The 17,750-nt window shown below is 33.8% G+C and overlaps 5 protein-coding genes across 14 annotated transcripts in view; 1 reads left to right on the top strand and 4 right to left on the bottom strand.

Annotated features, from left to right (window-relative positions):
• LOC109325010 (peptidyl-prolyl cis-trans isomerase-like) overlaps positions 1–8,750 on the bottom strand; it is a 28,013-nt gene extending 19,263 nt beyond the window's left edge. Inside the window, exon 1 of the mRNA XM_019557156.1 lies at positions 8,724–8,750. Within this exon, the coding sequence (XP_019412701.1) occupies positions 8,724–8,735 (12 nt within the window). The 5' untranslated portion in view covers positions 8,736–8,750. The remainder of the gene's footprint in view (positions 1–8,723) is intronic.
• On the bottom strand, positions 339–2,859 carry LOC109325006 (proline-rich protein 4-like). 3 transcript variants are annotated; one of them, XM_019557149.1, is made up of 3 exons: positions 2,610–2,859; positions 1,679–2,331; positions 339–1,420 (listed from the first exon to the last, which is right to left on the bottom strand). In XM_019557149.1, the coding sequence occupies exons 1-3, from the start codon at positions 2,779–2,781 to the stop codon at positions 665–667; spliced, it is 1,581 nt and encodes a 526-aa protein (XP_019412694.1). In that variant the 5' UTR covers positions 2,782–2,859; the 3' UTR covers positions 339–664. The 3 variants fall into 3 exon arrangements, with proteins under 3 accessions (XP_019412694.1, XP_019412693.1, XP_019412692.1); XM_019557148.1 differs by having other exon boundaries at positions 379–1,054; positions 1,121–2,331; positions 2,610–2,858; XM_019557147.1 differs by having other exon boundaries at positions 379–2,331; positions 2,610–2,858.
• Positions 5,059–8,784, bottom strand: LOC109325009 (translocon-associated protein subunit alpha-like). The gene is made up of 8 exons (XM_019557155.1): positions 8,657–8,784; positions 7,694–7,855; positions 7,553–7,603; positions 7,185–7,273; positions 6,205–6,282; positions 5,899–6,102; positions 5,560–5,631; positions 5,059–5,435 (listed from the first exon to the last, which is right to left on the bottom strand). Exons 1-8 carry the CDS (start codon positions 8,733–8,735, stop codon positions 5,385–5,387), a joined length of 786 nt encoding a protein of 261 aa, XP_019412700.1. The 5' UTR covers positions 8,736–8,784; the 3' UTR covers positions 5,059–5,384.
• The window catches only part of LOC109325008 (transcription factor bHLH121-like), a 10,508-nt gene continuing 2,287 nt past the window's right edge, over positions 9,530–17,750 (top strand). The window contains exons 1-6 of one of the 7 annotated variants that reach the window (XR_002105061.1): positions 9,530–9,654; positions 10,109–10,230; positions 10,386–10,513; positions 10,608–11,075; positions 11,170–11,409; positions 12,012–12,256. Coding sequence is in view for 5 of the 7 variants with exons in the window: in XM_019557150.1 (XP_019412695.1) it covers positions 10,131–10,230; positions 10,386–10,513; positions 10,608–11,075; positions 11,170–11,322 (849 nt within the window). In the remaining 2 variants the exon portion in view is untranslated. Of the gene's footprint in view, positions 9,655–9,769; positions 9,835–10,042; positions 10,231–10,385; positions 10,514–10,607; positions 11,076–11,169; positions 11,687–12,001; positions 12,257–17,750 lie in introns of those variants that run through there. The other 6 variants (XR_002105060.1, XM_019557153.1, XM_019557150.1 and 3 more) reach the window with 6 other exon arrangements.
• LOC109325004 overlaps positions 14,753–17,750 on the bottom strand; it is a 9,974-nt gene continuing 6,976 nt past the window's right edge. The window contains exons 6-11 of one of the 2 annotated variants that reach the window (XR_002105059.1): positions 16,632–17,073; positions 16,160–16,325; positions 15,718–15,821; positions 15,285–15,376; positions 15,019–15,209; positions 14,753–14,934 (exon numbers count right to left, since the gene is read on the bottom strand). Coding sequence is in view for 1 of the 2 variants with exons in the window: in XM_019557145.1 (XP_019412690.1) it covers positions 15,133–15,209; positions 15,285–15,376; positions 15,718–15,821; positions 16,160–16,325; positions 16,632–17,073 (881 nt within the window). In the remaining variant the exon portion in view is untranslated. Of the gene's footprint in view, positions 15,210–15,284; positions 15,377–15,717; positions 15,822–16,159; positions 16,326–16,631; positions 17,074–17,750 lie in introns of both variants that reach the window. The other variant, XM_019557145.1, reaches the window with a different exon arrangement.

The raw sequence follows: 17,750 nt of genomic DNA, 5'->3' as shown, positions 1-17,750 counted from the left end.
AAATCATTTTTATTTCATCTTATGTTATTAGTTTGAATTAACTTAAAGTTAATGTATAGTTTAAAATTTAAGTCATTAATTATTTTCATCCAATAGTTTAATCTTGTCAAAATCAAAGGTTATAATTTTTAAAGTCACTTAGATCAACTTCCATCAATTGTGAACTCATTGTGATTAGATAAATGGTACCTATATACTCTTTTTAGTACAGTTTCTATTAGTAGTTTCTAGATGTGAATCATTACCTCATAGATTCTTATATAATTAGTAATTATTATATTATTTATAAAAAAAATTGTAAACTAAAAAATGAATTAAGAGTAAAAAGGTTAGAACATAGAAACAACAAATTTATTATTTTACATTGGAAAACAATTATTTAAAATATGGAGCCAATGAATAAATAAAAAAGAAGAATTCATGTGATCTTCACTTAAGATCAACAACCAATTACATAAACAAACTAGAAAGTTGTTCAAATAATAACATCACTCTATTTTTGTTCTTCTATGTAATCACTTATGCTCTTGTTCTGTTCACTTTTTCTATCCCTTAAAAGGTTTTATTTGCAACACTACATTTCACAAATCCTTGATGATACGAAAGCAAAAAAGAAGACATAATAAAACACATGCATGCATCTTTTGTTAACCCAGAATATAGCCTATGAATGAGGAGAAAATGGAGGTAGTGGAGACCATTTTCCAAATTTGGGGTGATGGAAAAAGCTCTTTGGAGGGAACTTAGGAAGAGGTGGAAATGGCAGCTTTTTGAATGGAGGAAACTTTGGGAAAGGAGGAAAAGGTTTGAAAAATGGTGGCTTGTAAATTGGAATATGTGGTATAAGTGGATGCTTAAACTTTGGAGGTATAAGTGGATGCTTAAACTTTGGAGGTAGAAGTGGATGCTTAAACTTTGGAGGTAGAAGTGGATGCTTATAGTTTGGTGGTTTGTAAATTGGAAAAGAAGGAGGAAGGGGCTTGTAAATAGGAATGGAAGGGGGAAATGGCTTCTTGAATATGGGAATTGGAGGAGGAAGAGGCTTTACATATACCGGCACCGGTGGAAGAAGTGGTTTATGATATATCGGCACAGGTGGAGGAAGAGGCTTCTCATATATTGGTACTGGTGGAGGAAGTGGTTTATGGTAAACTGGCACTGGCGGAGGAAGAGGGTTGTGATATACTGGCACAGGTGGAGGAAGAGGTTTGTGATATACTGGCACTGGTGGAGGAAGTGGTTTATGGTATATTGGCACTGGTGGAGGAAGAGGGTTGTGATATACTGGCACAGGTGGAGGAAGAGGTTTATGATATACTGGCACTGGTGGAGGAAGAGGTTTGTGGTATATTGGCACCGGTGGAGGAAGAGGTTTGTGGTATATTGGCACTGGTGGAGGAAGTGGTTTATGGTATATTGGTACTGGTGGAGGAAGAGGTTTATGGTATATTGGTACTGGTGGAGGAAGAGGTTTATGATATATTGGCACTGGTGGAGGAAGAGGTTTGTGATATACTGGCACTGGTGGAGGAAGTGGTTTATGATACACTGGCACTGGTGGAGGAAGAGGTTTGTGATACACTGGCACTGGCGGAGGAAGAGGTTTGTGATATACTGGCACAGGTGGAGGAAGAGGTTTATGATACACTGGCACAGGTGGAGGAAGAGGCTTATGATACACTGGCACTGGTGGGGGAAGAGGTTTATGGTATACTGGCACAGGTGGAGGAAGTGGTTTATGGTATATTGGCACTGGTGGAGGAAGAGGCTTCTCATATACCGGTACGGGTGGAGGAAGAGGTTTCACATATACGGGCACGGGTGGAGGAAGAGGTTTCTCATATACGGGCACGGGTGGAGGAAGTGGTTTCTCATATATAGGTAGGGGAGGGAAGAGAGGGTGCTTATGGAAAATCTTTGGAGGAAATGGTGGAAAGATTTTAGGAGGAAATGGTGGAAAGACTTTAGGAGGGAAAGGGAAATGTGGAAGATGGGGAAGCTTAGGCAATAAAGGATGTTTAAAGAAAGGCCAAAAGAAAGCTGAAGTGCATGTCACTGATGCAAATTTGAGTTTCCCAACAGTACCAAGGGTGTGTTTATCACCATCTTTTGAATGAATCACAATTTTGGACTGGTCTAAGCCATGATGTGCAGGGCAAGGTGCATCTGATGCACTATGTAGCTGAGCATAGCATTCTTCTTTCACTTCACCATCTTTTACAATGTCATGAGGAAGTGACACTTTGAAGTTTCCATTCTTATCTAGTTCACCACCACCTCTTGTTTTGAAGTGTCCATTTTCTGCCTTGCACTCTATAGTTACATGCAGCCCTACACAACATTAATGCACAACAATTTTACATCTCAACTTTGTCTTTTATATCACTGATATTATATTAACCATGCATTATAGACTTATACTCTTCATATCAAATTCCTATATATATGTAAAATTCACATGGGTTTGTATATCTCTCATGTTTTACACAGTAAAAATCTACACATCACAAATTTGGACACATAATGTGGCCACCTACCTTTACTAAATACTGATACACCCCAAGTGGTTAAAAAATACAATATGGAATAACTAGTACTAGACAAGGTACCTGAAAAAACCTGGCTAGTTTTAATATTGTTCTCTTTGCAGTCTGTGCATTCTCCAAATCCAACTACCTTAACTGTTGTACTATGTTCTCCATGGCAAAAACCTAGTATCACAATAAACAAACACAACCAAAAGCACACAAGTGCTTCTTGTTGCTGGTTAAGAATCTTCATAGGGAATGCAATTAAAAAGTTGAAACTAAGAAGCTTTTAAGCTTCTGTGGTGAGTACTTATTAAGATTCATAAGCCTAATATATATAACAATCTTAGATATGATATGTGAAGGCACACCGACACTGGAATTAAGAACTTCACATGGTGCAAGGGACCATTATTTGTGACTAGGATACTCAAAAGAAAAAGAAAAACATTAACTTGTGCATTAGCTTCTACAACTGCAAATTACATTATCTTTCATTGAATGCACTAGCCCCCAACCGCAGAGATAAATGTATCTTTACGTGAATTATATCTGTATCCACCAACTTAATGTGGCTACAATAAATGCTTTATATCAAAACCCATTACTGAAATAATGTTCATGTTCATCTTATTAACATAAAAAAGTTGGAAATGTTACTACTACCACTATTCGGTTGAATGTGTTCACATGAAGTTTTACTAACAGTAACAGATAATAGTATTTTCAAACTTGAGCTATCAATACACCGAGGAGGGTTGACATGAACCACATACTACCACTATTTGCACTGTTCTTAAAATTTGATGCTGGATAGTGGATATTATTCTAGTTTTTTTTGTATAACCAATGATATTCCCTTATCCTTTGGTAAAGAATTAATCTCTTTCGAGGTATATAGTTGTTACTCCCAACACATGTTTTCTAGGAATCGAACATTTAACATTTTGGTCTAAATAGAGATCTAACATAGCCTTACAACATTAAACCAACGTCTTGTTAGTTTATTTTGTGGTTATAAGTTTACCTCTTCAAGACTATGTTAGGAATACATTATTGATAGAGTTATATGCATATCTCACATTTAACTTGAGGTGGCAATTCAAGTTTGCATACTTGGTAAAATGTCTTTCTTACACTTGCATGTATGTTTAAATTGAATTTCAACATCAAAATCAATGAGAGGTGTATTAATTATGGATGTAAAGTTGATATTTTGATAATTGCTACAACAATATTTTAGTTAACAGTCATTTTCTTTGAAAACACCACTTGCCTATACCAACATGTAAATTAAATAGCTACAGTTTGATAGTGTCTACTATCTAACTAACATGACCAACAAGTATTAAATATAAGCACAAGCTAAAAGCATTTAACAACAAACATCTAGCAACTTCCATAAAGATTGAACACTGTCATCTCATCACTTCAATCTTCTTTCTCAATTATTTAATGTAACTAATCAACATTGGTGCCTGAGAAATTTATGAAGCATCAATTTACATTAAGCAACAGAAGCTTGCATCTCAAGTAAAAAACACTTCTCATCTGTTTTTCACTGTGTTAGACTAGATACAACCTGTGATTAAAACCCAAAAGATAGTTGCAGTAAATTTTGCTATGTGACCATACCATGAAACTAAAAAAAAGTGTATTAATGATGTAAGCTTTTGTGCTTTGCTTGGTGGATATTATTTGAGAAATTCGGGTAAATGGCATGATTGAAACCAGTTATAAGTAAGTTTAAGCTTTAAAATGACAAAAACAGTATAAATATGAATTAGTAGTAAAGGTAATAGTATTCCAAACTTTCAGCTGAACAATCATCTTTTGTATTGATTCCTTGTAGGTTTAAACATAACCCTTTTAGTAGACTTTCACATCCTTAGCTACTTCAAGAGTTTTAGGACAAAAAACCTCTTAACAATAACCTAGTAAATTTTTTACTGTTCAATCATATATGCTTATCTAATTTAATGCACACTTTTATTTTAGGCCATAGGTAAATATAGAATACACATCACAAGGAACATATATTGTCATAATCTGTGACATCGATTCTGATTTCTGAATCATACTAATATGTCATCCAATGAAATACAAGTACCTGCTTGGTTATTCAAGTGAAGTATCTCACATATGACATATATCTAGCTTATCTTTCAATACTATTACTCTATTAAGTTATTCTTTCCATCACTCATATAAATAAACTCACAATAAAGAAAAATGTTAAAAAATATATGGGATGTCTTATCACATCTTTATCTCACTAGATAAAATCAGCTACATGGATCAAACAACGCTATAATGTTCTATCATAAATCTCATACTTTGACAAAACTTTATTCTTTATCATTTCCCCAAGAATTTTTCTTGGTCTCCCTCTACCCTAGGAATTGGAATAGCCTATCCTAAGCCCAAATAAAATATGAAAGTTATTATGTCAAACTTTATGAAATCCCTATCATTAAGAATACTAGAACTAGAACGTGCTTAGGAAAAACTATATCACATTCCTACAATCTAAAGGCAAGAAGACATGGATCATGAACAAAAATTCCGAATAGGCCTACAATCAACACGAAAATATAGATAAACTGAACATTATCTAACAAAACATCTTCCATTTCCATTTCTCAAAAGTCGTTTCCTGTTAGTTTTTCATAGAAAAGCTCAACTTCATCTCAGAAAAAAAGAAAATTTTAAAAGTTCTTTTAAGCTACAACAGAAAGACAAGCTCTATTTCCTCGTGCTCTCTTAAACTCTCCAACCTAGCCTGAGTGTTACAGGAGTGTGTATTCCATTCCATGGTAGAGTCTGGTGTGGTGGAACATTACAACACTTCTTTATCTACTTCTTCTTCTTTGATTTGTTTGCCTGAGACTGAGTATATGCAGTTCCCTGGGTGCCAAAATACAGTACAAAGAAAAAGTTACAATTTTACTTGTTCAGTCAAGACTCATATCATACTGATATGAATTTCTTATCACAAGTGTGAAAAGAATAGCAAAACGTAGGTACCGACCTGGAGCCACTCGTCCAAGGACGCATCTGTACTCCTAGTCCCGACTTCAACTTTAGGAGCTCTCTTTGTTTTCTGCACAAATATTGATGTGGAGATATGAGATTACTAGAAGGAGTAATCAAACAATATAATTTAATCAAAAATAAATTCACATGCTTGTTTATGATTTTGGACCTCATGGCATAAAATAAATATGAAATCCAAGTACGAATCAGAAACTATTAAAAGGAAGAAGTTCACGAGGCAGTGCCATTATAGCAAATGACAATTATGCAGGTAATTTACTGAGAGCAGACTATTAACAAACATAAAAAATTAAAATAGAAAAGATTGCAGTACCTTCGATAGGTTTTGGATTTGACCATGAATCCATATCCCGAGGAGTGCGAGGAGGGCAATTCCAAGTGTAACAAGAAAAACGGATTCTATGCTGAGGAAATTACCAGCCTCAACAACTTCAATTGTGCCATTATAGAAAGTACTCTGGTAAGGATTATGATCTATCTCGTACACAATGGTGCCCACAAGATCAAAATTTCCAGGCTACATAGTAGAAAAATCATTAGGCGTCAGGGGCACATAAGTACTTTGTGAAGTTACATGTTGGATTATTAAAGGCACTATTCTTAAAAATAATGGGTATACCTGCAAGAACTTGCTCACGGCAAATAAATATGGGAAAGTAGCCTGTGCTGAGGCTGGGACTTTACCGGTGTTGAAAACCTGCAATTAAAAAAACATTACAATTAAATTATTCATGCAAACCATTTCCTAAAGTGGCACAGAACCCTAATTTCTTCGCATAAAATAGCACAGCATGTGTGATAACATATTATTTGGTTCACGGTATTCAATGTTCCCAAATGGACTTGTCTAGTGAACTACTTTAGACGGACGGACAACATTTAACCTAACAAAAATAATGGGTAACAATATTTTATGGGGAACAGGGATTCCGGATGAAATGCATAGGAAATGATCATAAAAATGTCCTCAGACCCCTTATTTACACCATGTTAGGGGTGTTAGGACCATGAAATTCATATAAAAATATGCTAAAAAGTAAAAAGCCATTCCTTATGGATGGTGAACAAAACAATCCATGCCATGTGAAAATCAATAACTCCAGTATTCAAAAACATAGACTTCCGGGTGTCCTCAACAAGAGTTGTCTTTAAACTTCAGTGCAACCAAATAACATGAACCGTATGAATTTAGTAACCAACCTATTTTCAGATTTCAGAGCTATTTGAAATACTCATTTTTAGAATAAATAATTAACATATTCTCAACTTCGATTTTAAATTCTTGAAGTTCATCATACAGAAGTTTCAGGTCGATTACAGGATAACAAGCACAATAAGAAAAATTCCTTCATCCCTTTTGTTTTTTAAAGGGTACCGATACCTTCGTAATTTGGCAGTTGCAGAATATTATTAGGCGGCTTAACTTTTATAATATACTTTGTCAGATATAATGATAAATGAACACAATTGGTGCATTTTGATTGGAAGGGCACGGAGAAAGACCCGCACAACAATAACTGAAAGTAATATGGGGAGCATAATTCTTGAACACAAACAAAAAGCTAAGTCGAACTAGGAGTTTCAGCAACCAATTAATACCTGAGTGGTGAGATTCTGGACAAGCAGACGATGATCATAAGCAAGGTGAATACTAGCCTTAATTGCAATAACTTTCAAGCTCGACTCCCCTGTTTCCAGTCCCATACAATGAATTAAATCAGCTAATGTTGTTTCTCTATTAGTTTCTGGGCTCCCCTACAACAGGGAACCTAGACACCCTCATACCCGTACGAAAATAATGCAATACAATCACAAAAATGAAGAGGTTTTGATGTTCAAATGAGTATTATAAGACACGGATGAAAAACATAATTACTAAACAATGTCAATCAAAACAATTAAGAAACCTGAAAGCCTTAAACTGCAATGCTAAATGCACCAATGAGTATCAGATTTGAATGAATTACCGTCATTTTTTACACCAACAAGCAGCTCTGTGTCCTCTCCAGCTGTTACCACTGCAACAGACAAGCAAATAAAATTAACTCACAATCAAAATAAAACTAAAGAGAACCACATCCTTGTACACAAGACAGAACGAGTCTTACATCTTGCACTATTTTTTGGAAACACAGAAACTGTTTCGATCCCTGGAGCAGTAGGGAAGCTCTCATCACCAAAATCCTGGGCATCGTCATCAACAATGCCGATATCACTTGCTTCTTCAGTTGCCTGCACAGTTTCATCTGACTCTGTCTGGCACCTAGCAACTAGCAAGTAGAAAGAAACACATTTAATCATACTCATGCAAACACAACAAAAACATTTATATCAAGTTATTGAGATACATAATTACACAGTGAGATCCAATGAGAGAAGATTGAAATAATAAATAGCAGGGATAATCAAATACAAGATGCATCAAGTTTCCAGCCACAAAAGATGCTAATTCAACAACCATATATTTTTTAACATGAAATTATGAGTAAGATGAACAAAACGTGATAGGTATAACATTCATCAAGTTGCATGCCATTATGTCAGCACTTTAGATGATCCTAACTTAATATTTGAAACCATAACTCAATTTTAAATCTTGATAAAAAAATCAACACTGGATTTATTCAAACGTGACAGAATGCATTCCACGATTTGGGTTCCAAGTACCCAGACCCAAAAGAATAAGAAAAGAAAAACAGAAAAGTTCAAAGTGTAATATAGAATGCCCAACATTAAAAAAATGATTTTTACATCGATACTAAATTCAAAGGGGAATGCCCAACATTAAAAAAACGATTTTTACACCGATACTAAATTCAAAGGGGGTAAGCAGTGACATCATCATATAATCAATCAAATCATATAGTCAGAATGCCAATAATTCAAATTTAACAGTTACAAATCATATTATTATATGAATAAAAATTAAAAAAACGTTATAAAGGAAGAAACTAGGTCAGCAATAAAGTAAAAAAATAATTTTTTTTTCATGAATCGAAGATGAAAGAAACCGTAAGATTGATGGATCGTAGCTAAAACGGATCTAGATCTATGAAAAAAGAGGGTGAAACCTTGAAGGAGAGGGGAAGCAAGAAGAAGAAGAAGAAGAAGAGAGAGAGAGAAAAAGCAAAAGTGATTGAAGGAAGCCATGGATTGGAAATGAAACGTGTAGAAATTTCAACGCAGAAATGTTGTAGTTGTAGGTAAATGTATTTGTCTCTATCGAGTAATGTGGCAATTAGTCATAAAATTACGTGTCTGTTTTATCGATTTTCATTGGTCCTTTATACGTGGCAACTTCACTCTATCATTTTCTTCATTAGCAAAAGTAAAATAATAAAATAGCTTTTAATTGAGGGGAATAATAAATAAATAAATAAATAGGATTCACTATAGAATAAAATGTGATACATTTCAACTTTTCTACTCACACTACTTACTTAACTTTATATAAAAGTTATTGATTATTTATTTTCTTCCTAGTATAAAACTATAAATCATTAAAGATGTACATTATTCACAAACATGGGACTTTTTAATTTTAGGTTAAATATACATAAAACATGCATTTACTATTATAAAGGAAATTAATAATTATACATCATATTTTTTATCTAATTTATCCTTACTTAAAAATTATCTTTTACTTTATGCTGTGTAGTTGTTATCTTTTAAAATTAAACATATTAATTATGAGAAATATATAAATATTAAATGAAAATATTTTATTATTCTTTAATCTATTTATATAGTCTTATATATTAGATTACAGCTACACTTATGGGAGGATAGTCACATACCTTTTGATTAATTTCTTACAACAAAAAAAGATGAGAGAATACTCTTAATAATACTAAAAAAAATTCATATGATGAAACAACAGCTACATGGAATTGTGGATGCATAATTTGAACGTTATCCAAATGGGCACAAGACGACGTCGTTTATTCCCATGGACTAAAACGACAACGCATTTAAGGATCGCTACACTTTCCGGTGAGAGAAGAAGTGTAAAGTGAAGCAAAGAACATATCCATCAAAATTGTACCTGTTTCCGATCATAATTCAGGTAACCAAACTTTACTCATTATCTTTTCTCTGAAATTCACCATTTTTATTCTTTATTTGACATGGGTTTTTCTCCTTTACCTTTATCCTAGCTCCTTCTTAATTTTGGTTATACTCTCCGTTTAAAAAATTAATCTTTATCTCCTATTACCCATGATAGTTGAATTGATTTCATTCAAGTGTATTACTAATGCTCATTGTATTAAAAATTTCCCAATTCTTAAACTTTTTTGTTAATGTGTTTGTTTAATCATAACTTGGTGTTGTATGAAAATCACATAGGTCAGAATTCTAACAATTTTAAATGGCTTTTGAACATGAAAAAGTTGTTGCTTGAAGTAAATTATTTTCTGTGTTTTGATCATGTGTTTCTTTTTCTGCTTCTCTAAAGTTGAAGTCAATGATCTAACTGTTAGTTAAATTATTCTCTTGTTTTGGTTCTTTTGTATCTGCAGTCAAACATCTGAAGTTGAAGCTATGGATGATACAGCTGTGAGAAAGACTCAAAAGGCGGGCCGAGAAAAGTTGAGGAGGGATCGACTCAATGAACATTTTGCAGAACTGGGCAATGTTTTAGGTTAATAAATTTCACTGTCTCAATTTTGAAAATAGTTATTTTTTCAGAGGTTACTTTATTTGTATATGCTGATAGTTTTTTCATTTGATCCTTAGAACTTATAAGCCAACGCTTTTATTTAATCGTTTTGTGTATGTGATGGCTTTGTAATGCAGACCCTGATAGGCCGAAAAATGACAAAGCAACCATTCTAAGTGATACAATTCAATTGCTGAATGACCTTACTTCTCAAGTTAGCAAACTCAAGGACGAATATACTGCACTAAATGAAGAATCTCGTGAAGTAATATATTCTCTTTTTGCTTAGATGCATCTCGTTGATGATTTTTGGGCATGAAGTATAATAAGGAAAGTAATTTTATATGTTTGATTTTCAGTTGGCTCAGGAGAAAAATGATCTCAGAGAGGAGAAGGCTTCCCTTAAATTGGATATAGAAAACTTGAATAATCAGTACCAGCAGCGACTCAGGACTGTGTTTCCGTGGACTGCAATGGATCATTCAGTTATGATGGCTCCACCATCATATCCGTATCCAATGCCAGTGCCAGTCCCTCCTGGTCCGATTCCCATGCAGTTTTACCCCCACTTTGCTAATCAAAACCCTCCGGTCTTCCTCAGTCCCAGTTCAACTTATGTTCCTTATATTGCCCCGAACAGCGTTGTTGAACAACAATCCACCCAGTACATATTGCCACCTGTTCATCAAGGTAGTCAGTCCCAGGTATCAAGCAAACTAGACTCCAAACGCAAATCATCCCGGGAGAGCAGGGCTGAAAGAAGTCAGGCTTCCAATGAAGTCACTACAGACCTTGAATTAAAGACCCCTGGGTCTTCTGCAGATCATGTTAGTGTTGTTTTTTTCAAGGAAATCTCGTAACAAGTAACCATGATAGAAGAGTTGTTGGATTCATGTGGTGTTTGCATGTCGTTTTTTACAGGGTTTATCTCCCGAACAAAGAAAATCCAGCAAGGTGTCAAGGAAGGAAAACAGTTGCACAGAAGGGAGTTCGTTAGGTAGATGTTCATCGTCTCATAGTATTCAGGATAGCTCATCAAGTAGCATAGTTGGGAGCAGAAAGTCCAATGAATGAGATAGTACACAATTTTAGACCAAGAGCCTATGCCTTTTGAAGCCACTTCGAAGCTTTTCATTGTACATCTGCTGCAACTATCTGGTGGTATAAGTCTCTGTTCTCTGTTCCTTCCTAGAAGTTTTTCTTTAGTATGCTTGAATTCTCCCTAATTTAATCATTGAGTTTTCATTGTGAGGAAAAACAAGTTTAATCGTTCCGTTCCTATTTTTGTTGTACAAGTTAGTACTAATGGCAAGACTTAAGTGTCTTGGAAGGTTTGTGTGTTGCATGAAAAATGTTACTCACATATGACTCTCAAACTCATATCTTATACATTTATTTAGATGGTGGAATGAAAATTTTAGAAAATGTTTGCATAAACGAGGTCGCTCAATCCTAATCAAAGAATGAAAATTGTGCTTATTTAAGGCCGTGCAGGAAAGTGTATATGCCCGTCATTGTCCTTAAAGGCTTAAACTCAATTTGGTCGTTATGATCTAGGTGAATCCTGCTGTTTATTTATGACATAAAATTGAATACCATAAGTTTTCACAGTTTTAGTAACTTGTTTGTGGTTTTACAATAGAATACCATACTGTGGCCATTATCTTTATCTAATTATATACTTGGTCATATTAAATTATTAATGGTTGCCTTGTAGAATTGTTTCATTTTGATGCTGAATTCAAAACTACAGGATTGAAAAGGACTACAAGTTTGGAAAAGGATTTGGAGTGGTTCAGTGAGCAAGAAGATTGCAATTGCTATGAGTGAAATTGGAGCATGTCACTTGTTTGATTGCCTCAGTTTTATTTTTACATTTGAAAAAACAAAGGTGCATGTAGCTTATGTCATGAGTTGTAATGATTAGAGGATTTACTATTGTAAAGTTTAGTTGTGCAAATATTCAATATGTAAAAGTTTGTCAATGACAAGTTATAATAATTTTAATGGGAACTGTTTTTTATTTCCTTTCCTATTTCTTCATAATATGTGTTATTTCCTTTAAAAGACAACTAAAAAGGAGAGGAATAGTATTCACAATAATGCTAGTGCCTATTTTGTGCAATTCCTTTAGAGCTATGGCTAACATAAGATAAAGACATATCTTAGAGAGTATGATAACAACATGATCAAATATGATACATTTTTATCTACTCTTATGTTTGGTATCCACAATAATGATGTGGTAGCATGGTGGTATATGATGGTGGAAGCACATCTTCTATCCCAAAAAATGTGTTACTTCATATGTCAGTTTCTTTGATTAGTCAAAAAAATATTTTATTATTAAATTTTAAACTTAGATATATGTTTTCTAACCAATAAGAGAAAGTGTTATATGGAGTGGCCACTCTTTTGATGCAACATATGTTAATCCTATGATTTTGATGTCAAGTGGTGTTCACATGTGAGGAGTGTGAGGAAAAAATGGTATTATCCTATCTTATCCAATATGATAGAGCTATAATATCTTGTGCCCTATAGTATTTTGTTGATTCACTAAACTATGTATTGTGGATTTATCCATCCAAGTCTGCCATAAATTAAGCTCATCAAATACATCCATTTAACTTAATGTATTTAAAAGGATGAGGTGTGATGAGTAATGACAGATTTAATAATGAACCAATTGAATTCAATCTATATGTCCACTTTCCAAAAACTATTTATTTTAAAACAACAATTGTCCAAAAAGTGATCTTTTATTTATTAAAAATGTGATTTTTATTTCAATTCTGAAAAAGTATAAAAATTCAAAGGGATTGGATAATAGATTTCCATTCATTAAATGGATTAAAGAATGAATTAAGTATAGTTTAATAAGTCTTAAATGAATTGATGGACAATTTCTTATTCATTCATTATAATCCTAATTCAAATACCTTGATTCATCACCTAAAACTATTTCATCATGTTTTTCCTCTCCACCAAACATGCATTTAATTGGTTTAGACCAAATCAGATAGGAATGATGTTAACAGCAAATGATGACTGATGAGTCACAATTAAGCCATTGCTATTAAGCCTAATCTCTCTGCCATTTACTCAATTATAAACAATCTTCTAACATTCTAGTTCTAAAGCTCTTTTCAATCGTATAAAAATATAACATGCTTATGCAATGCAAGTATGCAACTAGACCCATAAGAATAAAATAAATAAATAAAATTTTAATTGCTGTCAAATGGTAATACATTTGTAACATAGAATCATTCAATGTTTATGTTTTTCCTATGAAGCAATGGAATAGGCTCATCTTATTTGTGTATACCATGAAAAAATTTATATATAGTAGCCTGGAACTTAAGATAACATAGAACACAGTACCATTCATTTTGATGATCCAGTATAACAGTAGCAAGCATGATTACATCCACATGGTGGCTTGGCATAAACCTTCATCTTGAACTTCCCAAAAATGTCACCAAAACCAGAATCACTACTATCAGTATTGGTGCTACAAATGGGGATAAGTCCATCACTTTCTCTTCCTCTGCTTCACTTGAGAACAACCATGGTATACATAGAAGAATCAAGGTCACCACCAAGATTACAACAACATTTGAAGTATGAGGATCACCACCCCTGGGTTTACTATGATAGTAGTTCTCCATTGGTGCAATGGAATAAGGACATAAAAACTTGATAGGTGTATAGAACAAGAGATTCAAGTCAAGGCTCTTTTATGATATTTTATTGCACAGACAAAGAGTAAACTCAACATCTACAAAGGTATCATCCACCACACAATATTTTTGGTAGTTGCAGTTTAACTGTAAGTTATCATCTGATTTTCAGTGTGAATGAAGATATTATCAGAAACACATCTTTTGTCCCCCATTTTGTGTCACTCAATATGTCATCAGCTTGTGATTAATCAGAATTTTCTTTAGCAATTAAACTTTTAATTTAAATATATTTTTCAACTAATCATAGTTGATGACACATGAAATGACACAGAGCTCTCATTATCATAAACTAGACTAAATTGTGGGGTCCACTATTGCAACTGGCATAAGATGTGACTTAAGGAAGCCTATGGAGCTTTTTATATTGTGAAATTGCAATTTGATCATTCACATATCACAATCAAATATAAACAAAGCCAGCTTTGTGTCTTATTTACAACAACAAAAATGTCACACTATTCATATTCCAAATCCATCACTTTCTTTAGGAAAAGCAAGCCAAATATTATAACAGTGGGGTTCTTTTCCATGAATGAAAAGTCAGGAATTGGACAAGTTTGGGATATTAAACATCAATCATATGTGACAATCTATTGCCTTAGTACATTCATATACATTCAATTGCTAACATTGTACTAGAATGATTGCATATGTATCACATTGACACAAGCACAGGATTAATTAACCAATAAAGTTCCCACCATGTAGTTTAAGGTTTGGAGATAACTTGTGACTATAATTGTAAGAAAAATATGTGGGCAATAAGAAATACTACTTAACAGTGGGTAATGTCAATGACAAGTGCAGTTCCTTAGTTTAATGTTTCTTTCTTTCAAACCCTACCCTAACTTGCAGGTATACTACAACAACAAAAATATCCCACTCTAAATGGGAGGTGTTGAAAATATGGTTTCCTAACAAAAATGATGTTACCCACCAATCCCGGGAGAGGATAATCTCTCAATTATGCTTGAAGTGATACTTGGTCAAAGACAATACATGAAGCTCCCCACAATAACACTGGCTTTCCATGTATCATTGTGACATAGTGGACATTATCAATCTGAGTGGAAAGGGTTCTATGTGGGAACCAAAGTAGATGGTACAAAAATTTACCACCAAAGAGATTTCCAAGTCACACTTTTCCTTCATACTTGAAATTGAGTTTGTAATCATGCTGAAGACTTGCTAGGGTATTTCTGCAAGGTCCCTCTACATAAAGAAATTGAAATCAGATTCTTCCCTTTATTCTTTTTTCTAAAATGGGATAGAGTCAAGATTACTTACCTCCAAAAACAGTATGAAGATATTGAAGATCATCCACTGAGCAAGCATCTATTAAAGCATAGACACCTGGTCTTAGAGCTTCATCTATTTCTCTGCAAATAATGATGCAATAACTAGTATTAGCTATAATGGTTATAAGCACCGGCTAAATTTATCTAAAGAAGTTCCCACCATTGATGAAAGGAAAATCAGCACATTTCACACCCGCCATATCAAATTTCATCTCGTTCGACACTTCCTAATTGTTTTTACGAATTTCATAATAATGGGAAAGAGAGACGTTATATATACGGGCCAGTCTAGGTACTTCAAAACATATTGAGATACAAAGTTCAACGAAAGTTGGAAAAGAAAACAGAAATCTACTATGTGACGGAAAGGGTAATCTTGCAACTGGTAAAGAAATAGGTAGAGGACAAAAGTGATATACAACCTTGTGATACCACTTCTTTTGGGACCATGTCCTGAATAAACCCATATGTAGTTACATAAAAACAGAGAACATTGCCGGCCAAATATATCTTTTTGCTGTTTTATCTGCATCATGAACATAAAAACAAAAGGGAAATAAAAAGGGATAAGGTATCCAATATAAGAAATAAAAAAGATTTAGTGCTTTTTCTTCAACAAATTTTTGTTTAATTTCATCGAAATGATAACTAGCCCTCTTATGTCATGACCACCTTAAGGCTAGGCACAATGCACTTGTAATCATTTCAAACTTATGTAATAAAATAAGCAGAAGCATATCAAAGTATACAAAATTAACTTTGAAAAGGCAGGATTGAGGTAGTACTTCAAGGGGGGAATCCATACATGCTAATTATGTCTTAAAGTTCTGCAGGTATAGACACACTAATAAGGATGTCACATACCTCTTCGTAAATTCTTCTGAGAAAACAAGCACATTTAACACCCTCTTTTACTTCCCATGAAAAGCCACCTTTATTCCCTGTTAATTCATTATCCACTAATGTCTCCAAGCAATTAAGTAGAACAGCAACAGAAGCTTGAAGATGGGCTAGACACTGCTTAGACTCACTAAAAGATTGTAAAACAAGCATAACGGATATAAGTGATTAAACATCATAGTAACATGCTAAGTAAATGAAATGTGAGTTATACTTCGGTCACAGTGACTAAAAGATAAATAAATTGACAGTAAAAAGGCAGCAGAGCACAAAGATGATATTAACAGTAAAAAGGCAGCAGAGCACAAACGTGATATTAAGTAATTGAAATGTATAAACAGTTAATCCATTGCAAATTTGCCATCTTTTATCGATTCAATAATATGTCAGTTATACTTTGGTCACAGTGACGTAAAAGATAAATAAATTAAAATACCTTGGGCGATGTCTAATAGTGGTACACAATAGTTGACAACATGCAACAAATAGGTCAATTGAGAACCGATGATCTACATGACAGAAGTTCGCTGCCTCTACTTGATTAGAAATTTTCTCTTCCGAAATTGTCAACATACTTGATAGACCAGAATCTTCAGAAATTTTAAGCTGGTGGAAATTCTGAAAGATTAATTCAGGGATATGTAACAAGTGACCCACATGCCAGACATCCATTGGAAACAGAGCATGTTTCCTTGAAACTGTAACTAGTACTTCAACACACATAAGAATGGTTGACCCAGGATCTGGATTACTGGCAACTGCTCCTGAAGTCTTGTTCACATAAAAAATAAGTGGGTTCTGTAAATGCATAATAATGTTGAAAACAGCAGATACTGAACTCTGACAGTGTCTTTTAATCAGCTTCAGGCCTTTCCAACCTTAAAATAAAATAAAAAAAAGTCAGCATAATGATGGTAGAGATATGTGCTTTCCATTTATTTTGCATCAATAAAACATGCAATATACTGCTATAACAGTAGCACTAGCAATCAATCAATCAAATGTAACCAACAACAACCAAACATTTATCCCACTAGGTAGGGTCATCAATCAAATGTAGCTATAACATCGAATGTAATCAATGCAGATTACTCATTATAGAAATGTAGCCAACATAATATGAAAGGTAGAGGTGATGTTACAATTACCAGAAAGCAATTCCATATAGATAACATATTACTCAACATTTAGGGTAAAATAACAAATCAAGTAAGTTCATAAAGGAAATGACATGGTGAATAATAATTGTGTTTGTATAAACTCACCGCCCGACATACTAGGTGATAAACACTGGTTCAGAATCAAATGAGAAATAGAAATTGAAAAGAAATCGAAACAAGATCAATGTGATCTTGATCGGAAGAAGTATAATATTTCCAGAAAATGTGTATACAAGATAGAAGAATACAAGAGAGAAAAAGTAACCGCCTAACTGATTCCTGAATCAGTCCAATTTCCAGAATCTCAAAAAATGAGTTATTACACAACCTAACTACTATTTATAGCTAGTTAGTTATTCTTTTCTTCCTCCTAGAATACACCTGTGTAATCGGGG

Source organism: Lupinus angustifolius, chromosome LG13, assembly GCF_001865875.1.
Source record: "Lupinus angustifolius cultivar Tanjil chromosome LG13, LupAngTanjil_v1.0, whole genome shotgun sequence".
Lineage (NCBI taxonomy): Eukaryota > Viridiplantae > Streptophyta > Magnoliopsida > Fabales > Fabaceae > Lupinus > Lupinus angustifolius.
Note: the sequence above shows the minus strand (reverse complement) of the source record. Positions and strands in the feature narration are given on the sequence as shown.